The 8,435-nt window shown below is 47.7% G+C and overlaps 2 protein-coding genes and 1 non-coding gene across 3 annotated transcripts in view; 2 read left to right on the top strand and 1 right to left on the bottom strand.

Moving 5' to 3' along the window:
* WDR5 (WD repeat domain 5) overlaps positions 1 to 2,608 on the top strand; it is a 10,245-nt gene extending 7,637 nt beyond the window's left edge. Inside the window, exons 11-13 of the mRNA XM_010720984.3 lie at positions 341 to 415; positions 818 to 905; positions 1,773 to 2,608. Coding sequence (XP_010719286.1) covers positions 341 to 415; positions 818 to 905; positions 1,773 to 1,873 — 264 coding nt within the window. The 3' untranslated portion in view covers positions 1,874 to 2,608. The remainder of the gene's footprint in view (positions 1 to 340; positions 416 to 817; positions 906 to 1,772) is intronic.
* A 324-nt stretch (positions 2,609 to 2,932) lies between these two features.
* On the top strand, positions 2,933 to 8,361 carry LOC104913685 (ly6/PLAUR domain-containing protein 1-like). Its single transcript, XM_019621498.2, has 4 exons — positions 2,933 to 3,130; positions 6,378 to 6,514; positions 7,581 to 7,721; positions 7,840 to 8,361. The coding sequence occupies exons 2-4, from the start codon at positions 6,439 to 6,441 to the stop codon at positions 8,025 to 8,027; spliced, it is 405 nt and encodes a 134-aa protein (XP_019477043.1). The 5' UTR covers positions 2,933 to 3,130; positions 6,378 to 6,438; the 3' UTR covers positions 8,028 to 8,361.
* LOC116217306 lies at positions 3,683 to 3,810 on the bottom strand. Its single transcript, XR_004161694.1, has one exon. It is a non-coding gene; the product is annotated as a U6atac minor spliceosomal RNA (small nuclear RNA).
* Positions 8,362 to 8,435: the final 74 nt, after the last annotated feature.

Genomic DNA, 8,435 nt, shown 5'->3' on the forward strand with positions numbered 1-8,435 from the left:
TTTCAAAGATACCTTTTGGGGGGGGAAGGAAAAAAGGCTCGTGCTCCTGCATAGCCCCAAAACACTGAATGCAGCTGCATTTCTGTGTTTCTGTCAGCATTAAATTTCTCTTGCTGTTTTTCTCAGGGGGAAGTGACAAACTGAGGGCTTTCTTATTTTCCTTCTTTCCTCAAAACTATGTAGTAGTAGTGCAGAGATGCCCTCTGCATCCTTTAGATAAGCTGGCAGGGTGGGAAGCCTGGGCAGATATATTTAATCTGCTGTGACAAGAGAGTTTGTCCGTGGCTGTGAGAAAGCTACTTCTCAACTGTGCCTGTGCCTTGTGGCTCTTCTCTTCCAGTGCCTGAAGACGTACACAGGACACAAAAATGAGAAGTACTGCATATTTGCCAATTTCTCCGTTACTGGTGGAAAGGTTAGTGTTTAACATGGGCTGCTTTTTACTGATGTGCAGTTCTTACTGCTTTTCTCCACGGGATGTGCAAGGCTGATGTGATGGCAAACATCTGTCTGCTATCTGAGGGTAGGTGGTGTGCTCTGGTTGAGGTGGTGGGACACATTAGCAGAGTAGCACATTAACTCTTGTGTAGAACCACCTCAGCATCTTTCACTCCTTTAGTTTTCCTCCTTTAAAAGAGATTGAACAAAATTTTCTGCTGCCTGTATGCTCTGAAGGCTCTGAGAGACAGTGAACTGCATCAAACAGTCGTGTGGTGTTGGACCTTCCTTCTAATGTAGTGCAGTGAAGTGTTTGGCGAGAAGTAGCTGTTGCATATTGTTGAAGAGAGATTAAAATGTCTTTCCTTTGTCCCTCCAGTGGATTGTATCCGGTTCAGAAGACAACCTGGTTTACATTTGGAACCTTCAGACAAAAGAGATTGTACAGAAATTACAAGGGCACACAGGTAGGAAAGAGCATTCTGTCTTTATTGATAGAATATCCTTCATGTCAGCTTGTAATGAGGGCTTTGGTGTTAGCATTGGTGTTTTCTTGTTTCCACTGTCAGACCTACTAAATCTGAGGTCTTGGCTGAGGCTTGATTGAGCCCTAAATGTTCACTTCTTTTTACAAACTCTTTTATGTCATTGCAAATGTTAATTTGTTCAACGTAACAGCTTTGAAATCAGCGTGCAAAAGAGACTTGAGTTCAGAATTGGTTAAGATATTTAAGTGGCTCAGAATATGAATGGCTTGGAGTTGCTTACAGACACCTTCTAAAGCTGCAGCTCTTGGAAGGATAAGAGCTGACATGGTTCTGTTGTCTGTGCTTGTGTTGGCTGTTTCTTGAAGGCAGATTTGAGTATGTATTGTGATGTCACCTGCTTAGGACTTCAGTCTCAGCTCCATAGGAACATTCCATCAGCATGAACTAGAAGGAATTGTGATGCAAAATTTAGTCATGCTTACTCCTTAGCAGGACCATTGGTTTAGGCTGCAAGCTCATGCAGTGGCAGCAAGCTTTTGTTTTTTAGACTTAGAGCAAGTTGCTGAAGACTAAGTGCTATCTAAATATTGAGTAAAACACGTTCCAGCTACTGCTCTCAAGCTGGGGAGCCCACGAAAGGGATACTTTTTTGCTAGCAAATAACTTCCCATCCCATAAACAGAGTGAATGTCCAATAAGGTGTTTTTAACTGCAACAAGGGAATAGCAACTTGGCAATGCTGTGTTAACATGTAGCAGCAGTACAGATTCGTTTTCAGAAATGTGTGCTATGAACCTGATCTCATTGCTGTAAATAATGTTTGTGTGTCTTTTTCTTCTTGCTTAGATGTTGTAATCTCAACAGCTTGCCACCCAACAGAAAACATCATTGCATCAGCAGCGCTAGAAAACGACAAAACAATTAAACTGTGGAAGAGTGACTGTTAAACGTTCCAGCATCACTTGAGAGACTGTCAGGAAAAAAATGTTTTAAAAAAAAAAATTTAAAAAACCACATGAGAATAATAAATCCAGTTTGGCAGGAAACCTGAAGAATATTTGATAAAGTGGTTTCTGTTAGTCTTGGCCCAAAGAAAACGTCTTAGCTCTTTGCTAGAACCGGGCAGCATGGTGGGGAGGAAAAAAAAACAACAAAAAAGATGCAGTGTCTCCTTTCCTTGCCTAATCTTTTGGCAGACAAATGGATCGTTCTGACATCGCGTTACGAGTGTCAGCCTGGTGTCGGACACCCAAAGATACTGTACTTTATGGTGGCATTACTTCTGGGCACTGCTGCTGCTTAAGGAAGAGCTGCCAGCCTGCTTTGTGACAGTAAGTTAAGTCATGAGCCTAGAGATGCGTGGATTTTTTTTTTTAAATGTCTAATTTTTTATTTTTTCAGAATGTAGGTTTTAGTCTCTTGGAAGTTTCTGTATTGTTTTAAATAGGAGTACTGCATCTTCAAGGGTGCTTCATTTTAAACACTCAGCTCAAACTTTGTGACCAAATAAAACCATGCAGTTCCAGATTTCCCCCTTCCTGCCCCCTGACTTGACTCCTGTGGTGAAATCTCCTCTTACCTTCTGTATAGTTGCTTACCTCTTGTTACGTGTGTTTAATAGATGCTGTTCTAGAGCAAAGTTACATTTCTTCTGTTAACCATTAAAATGAATTCTGCTTGTAGTTGTTCTCAGCATATTTTATTTTTTTCTTCTGGATAAAAGGAAGCTCACACAACACTGTAAAATTATTTCAATGTAAAAAAGAAAAAAAACCCCAGACTTTTGTATTTTGAAAATCCATCGTATGAAACTGTACTGATAATGGCATGACTCTGTATCTATTTCAGCGCTGGTATTTCTTTCCTCTTTTGTCATAGCCACGTAGTGTTTACACATCCAAACAAATGCCATATGCCATAATAAAAAGGTGGGATTTTCTGTGTATGCTTGTTGGTAACTGTAGTACTGTGCAGTGTTTGTGTCGTCATAGAATCATAGAATGGCTCGGGTTGGAATGGACCTCGAGGACGATGAAGCTCCAACCCCACCGCTGCAGGCAGGGCTGCTGCGTTTCCTTAGCAGCCTCCCTTAAAATCAGGTTTAAAAGGAGGTATTTCTGTAGGAACTCTGCTGACTGAAGAGGGGAGAGGAGGGGAACCAGCTGTGCTTACGTCTGCTGCGAAGCAAGGAGCGTTTGAGGAAAGTAAGGAGTGAGCTGAAGGTGTATCCTCTGCAGGGGCAGCATTAGTACAAGCCCTGACAGAGACCTTGAGCTATGATGAAGTCCTGCTGCCCTCTGTGCAGCACGTGCAAGGCAGGCTCGATGATGATGCAGGGTTGCGGATTGCTAATGAAAAGCTTAGCTTCCTCCAAAAGGCTCTGCCATAAGGTGGATAATGGCTTGTTTGTTTTGCTGTCAACCTCCTGCTTGATAATAAGTAAAAATCACAGCACAGACCTCTCCTGCATGGCTCCACCGTGGCACTGAAGTGATCACTTTTCTTAAAATGACTTCATGAAGTTCAGTCCCCCCCATCTGGTGAAGCTCCTTAAGCGCAGGACGTGGCTGTGCTTTGTAAGTGCAGGGAAGCTGCCGTGTTCCACCTGTGAGCATTTCTCGTGTCGATTCAGTAGCGCTTTGTGTTGTACTTCTGTTACCAGCTGGCGGTGCAGGGCAGAGGAAAGTCGCTGTGTTAAGGAAGGGGGAAAACGGTTTCGTTTCAGGCTTCCCAGGGAGGTGGGGGAAAATAGAGCGAAAAAAACATGGTTAGATGCCACGAAGTAGGTGGCAGTGCCTTAACCGTATGCGTGTTGTATAGGCCACTAGGGCCTCTTCCATCCTTATCAAGGGGAGTGCTAACCTTCTCTCCTTTCATACAACACATTGTGGCGTTTTCTTATGGCCTTATTTAAACCTTGAAAGAATGCTTTCTCTTCAGGACAGGGTGAGAAAAATTTCCTGCCCCTTTCTTCGCTCTGAAAAAGCTTTTATTTGTTCCCCAAAATAATTAAGCCCTTACAAGTGTTTTAAATCCTGTAGATTCCGTTAAATGACACAAATACTTTCTGTTTACGGCGTAGTTAATGTATTCATCGCCGCCATCCAATCAGAGCGCAGGCACTGGAGCCTTTTCGACGGCCAAATCGCTCTGACCGGCGGGGGGCGCCTCTGCTCCGCCTCGCTAATGGCGGCACGACGACAGAGAGGCTCCGGGAGTCACGAGTTCGATTCCCGTCTAGGCTGCGTTGCAGGGAACAGGAGACTGGAGCAGCCCGAGCACAAAATCCATGTTGGGGGGTAAAAAGGGGCGATATTTTTGGGGCGTAGAGAATGGGGCTGTGCGCAGGAAAGGGACTGCTCAGCGGGAAGTTCTGTCTTTGCTGGGGATGAGCTCTAAAGCAGGATTTGCTGGCTAACCCATCTAATCTGTGCAGGGCTGAGCCGTCTTTCTGGGTATCGCAAAGGTTTAAGTGAGAACATGAATGTAGTGGGGGATTTGCTAATCAAATCTTTCTCAGTCGGGGCAGGATGGCAGTTTCCTAACCCAAAAATCTCTGACAAATCTCTGAATCTCATCGGAAAGCTAATGACAAGTTAAAATAAATGCATACTGTTTCCAGGTTGGTTTGTGCTCATTTGTTAGTTTTTCCTTTTCCCCAAAAATTTTAAAGATCTTTCCCTCCCGCATTCCAAGGAAACAAAGCAAGCAAACAAAACTCCTGGCTCAGCCCAGCCTCAGCATCACCAGCAGTCATGCCATCGACACGGTGCCCCGTGCCTGGGGACCAGGCACAAATGTGGCCCCATGATGCTCTTCCCACCATTGCAATGGAATGTGTATCTCCCTATGTGCTGCACAACCATGAGCTGCCCCGCTGGCTTTTTTTGGGTCTCCATCTCAGTGCCTTGCAGGGACGGGCCACCTGGTGCTGCTATGGAGCAGTGGCTTTGCTGGCTGAGGCTGCAGAGCCAGGTGCTGTGCCCAAAGGTGTGCGTGGTCTCCAGCTTCTGCATCACTTCTGCATTTCTTCAGCATCACTTCATCAGAGCCCGGGCTGCTTCTCCCCCTGCCAGACACCAATGAGTTTATTAAGGGATTAAAAGTTAGCTTCCCCTCCTTATTGAATGCTCTGATTTATGCATGTGTTTAAATCAATCCAATTTCCTGCATTTTATCCCTTTTCCCCCAGGCTTTCAGGCTCTGCTGGGTGAGATGCGCTATAATAACATTGTTTTGAAGCAAGCGAGGCACCGTGGGTGGTTTAAGTGATTTGAATAAACGAGCTGCATTACTTAGGCACCTCTCCCAGGTGCTAATTGCTACCCCTGTATCTGTAGGTGTCCACGCTTGGAAAACTTTGTCCTGCCTCCCAGTGAAATATTAATGAGTATGCTGGCTAATGAAGATGCTGGGATGGAGGTGGGTCTGCCTGCCTGGGGGCTTTGGCTGGCAGCAGAGATGCCCACTGGGCCGGGGTCTCCTATCAGCCCTAGGCTGTCCTGAATGGGTGAATTCCAGGTGCTGGTACGTGGTTGCAGGATGCACCGCATAAGCAGCTTATTTTGTCATTTTAATTTTTTAATCCCATGCATTCAGTCGCGCTCTCTTATTAGTAAGCATTAGCTCTCCAAGTCCCATTAGCTCCACTCAGAGCTCAGGCTTTGCTCATGGGGACGCTGCTGGGGGAGCCAGTGGTGGTCTGGGGATGGATCCTGTGGCTGGTGATATCCGTGGGGTCCCACGTGGCTGTGATGCTGATCCTGACCCACAGGGCTGTGTGCATTGCCGCATTCGTGGCCTTGACCCTCACCTCGAGCAGCCCTAGCTGGGCTCCCCGAGGCTTAGCCCCATTTGGCATCTCACTGTTTTAAGAAACAGATGCATAAAATATATCCAAACCCACCTCAACTTCCATCAGGTTTCCGCTTTAACCCCACAGCCGTCCCCGTGGCTCTGCTTTGTCAGAGAATCCCAAGCTTTGGATTTAAAATGAGTTGACTGCTTCTTCTTAATAAAAATATTCCTCCCCTCTTTAAATCGAATATGTCACAGAGCCAGTGGGTCTGTTTGCGAAGAAGAGACAGCTCAGAGAGGAGAAAGAGGGAAAAAAAAGTAAAAACACACATCTCCCCAAACCCCTTCTGCCTAATCCAACTGAATTAGAGGATTTTGAAGTGGATTTAAAACTAAATCTTGATTAGGGAGAATTTCTCTCCAAGAGCTGCTGCACAGTAGTATTAATGGGAAGCGATCGTGGACAGAGGAAATAGGACAGAAATAACCGAGGGTAGCACAGACGCGCTCACGTCTGTGCACAAACTGAGAGAATCAGAGAATTTCTCGGGAGGAAAAGGAAGAAATTAAGCGTCGACATAACAGGACTCAGTGCCACGGGGCTGGAGGAGCAGGGAGCAGCCAGACCTGCTGATCTGCCTTTATTCGACACAGGGCTTGCAGGTGGGAAGCCAGCGGTGTGTGGAAGCTGGGAGGACAGGCAGCCCGTGCCCCCATGCTCTCAGGACACATGCCTGGAGGTGCCCATGGGATCCTCTCTCTGCTGACCGTGGTGTTTGTCCTCCCAGAGGGTAAGTACTGATGGGTGCAGAGTGCTTTGTGGTCTTTCGCGTCCACCTCAAACCCCGCTTGCTAACGTGTGATTTATTCTCGGGGTGGATTTGGTGGAATTCCCACCTCGAGTGATGTAGCTGCATGTTGCCATGTTGGTGGTTTTAGGAAGAGAGACAACGTCATTGTGTTTTGTATAAAACGAGGGCAGGTGGGTGAGGAGCGTGGGCCAGCAGCTGGAATCCCAGCAGCTTCCCTTCCCCAGTGAACCTCTTGCTGTGCCCGGGGAGGCTCACACAGCACCTGAAAATGCTTTGGGAGCAAAAGAACAGGGGCTGGGGAAGGGCTGTGAGGCATCGTTCTGAGGCAGGGGGAAGGCAATGGCAAGAAGAAGCCTGCAGTGTGATTTCTGCGATTAGCAAACACAGGAATCACGTACTGCATTTGCCTTAAAATCTATGGATGATGGAAAAGAATCTCCTTTTTAATTTTTTTTATGGAATGCGAGAAATGGCTCAATTCCTATTTTGATTTAGGGGAAGCCATTCTCAGGCACTGCCGTTGTCCCTGCAGGACAGGGCTGAGCTGCCCTATGCAGAGCTCTATGGGGACAAACTGCTGAGGCATCTGCTCTTATTCTCTCTTTCCTGATTCTGGGCTAGTTTTCCTCCCTGATGGGCTCTGTGATAAAAGCAGGAGGAAACCAAACTGTGCTTGAACCAGAGAATTTTGTAGAAACAGGCAAAAGCTGTTTCTGAGAGCAGTTGAGCTTGATGGTATCTAAGGCTTGGAGGTTCCACCTATTCTTCTCAAACCCTGCTTCAAAGCTCCCTTGTTTCCACTGTTGGATCTCAGCTCAAATTTATTGCTAATCTTTGATTTCTTACTGACCTCTAGTGGGAGTTGGTTTTGTGTTTTTGTGCCCAATGGGTAAACAAGTGACGGGCAGATTTAGTCTCTGACTCAGTGCTTAATGCAACCTGGCAAGGCAGAGAACGCTGCAAATGCTTCGTTAGAGAGCAGCTAGGAAGGAGCCCAAGTGTTTTCCCCTGGAAAAATCCAGCTGTTTCATATGCTCTCGTTCAGTGTCTGGGCTCCAGTGCTACGGCTGCAACATCATTGTTGGCACCAAGTACGTGGACACGGGGTGCTCGAACCCAGAGGTGATCACCTGCTCACAGTCCCATCAGGGCTTCAAACACCGGTTCTGCATTAAGACTGAAAGTGGTGAGTCTACCTTATGGCGGGGCCATCATGGCAGGGGGAGCTGCTCAAACCAGTCCAAAGCAAACCCCAAACCTCACAGCCTCCATCCCTGATGTTCTGCCATCTGCTTGCCTTGCAGTGGTCCTGGGCATCTTGCTGACCAGCGGCTGTGCCACCTCCCGTCACTGCCAGCAGCAGGAGCTGCCGGGGGTCCGCATCCACTGCTGTGACACCGATCTCTGCAATGGCTCTCCCCAGCCTCCCCCCAGCCTTGCTGGTGGCTGCCTCCTGCTGCCCAGCCTCCTGGCAGCCCTGCTGCTCTCCTGAGCTCCCCGAGGCTGGGGAGTGATGATGTGTGACCCTCAGAGAGGATGGGAGAGGGGATGAACCCGTCCCTGCTTGCCCCTCTCCTCAATAAAAGCCACCGAATGCTTTGCTCTGGAGAGACCTCAGTGATGTCCATGGGGGGTGGCTGGGGCTGTGTTCAGCTCTGGGGTCCTGTATTAATACATGGAGCTGTTGGGTCCAGAGCAGACGATGAGAGTGCTCGGAGGGCTGCAGGACCTCAGAAGCTGACATTTGGGACAGGCTGCTGAGAAGCCGTGGGTGCCCCATCCCTGGAAGTGCTCAAGGCCAGGCTGGAGGGCTTGGAACCAAAAGATCCCTGACGCCTCTTCCAACCCAACGTCACCTCCCCAGCTGTAGGCCGCAGAGGCCCCGCGGCCTGGCCCGGCT

This window comes from Meleagris gallopavo, chromosome 19 (genome assembly GCF_000146605.3).
Source record: "Meleagris gallopavo isolate NT-WF06-2002-E0010 breed Aviagen turkey brand Nicholas breeding stock chromosome 19, Turkey_5.1, whole genome shotgun sequence".
NCBI classification, from domain to species: domain Eukaryota; kingdom Metazoa; phylum Chordata; class Aves; order Galliformes; family Phasianidae; genus Meleagris; species Meleagris gallopavo.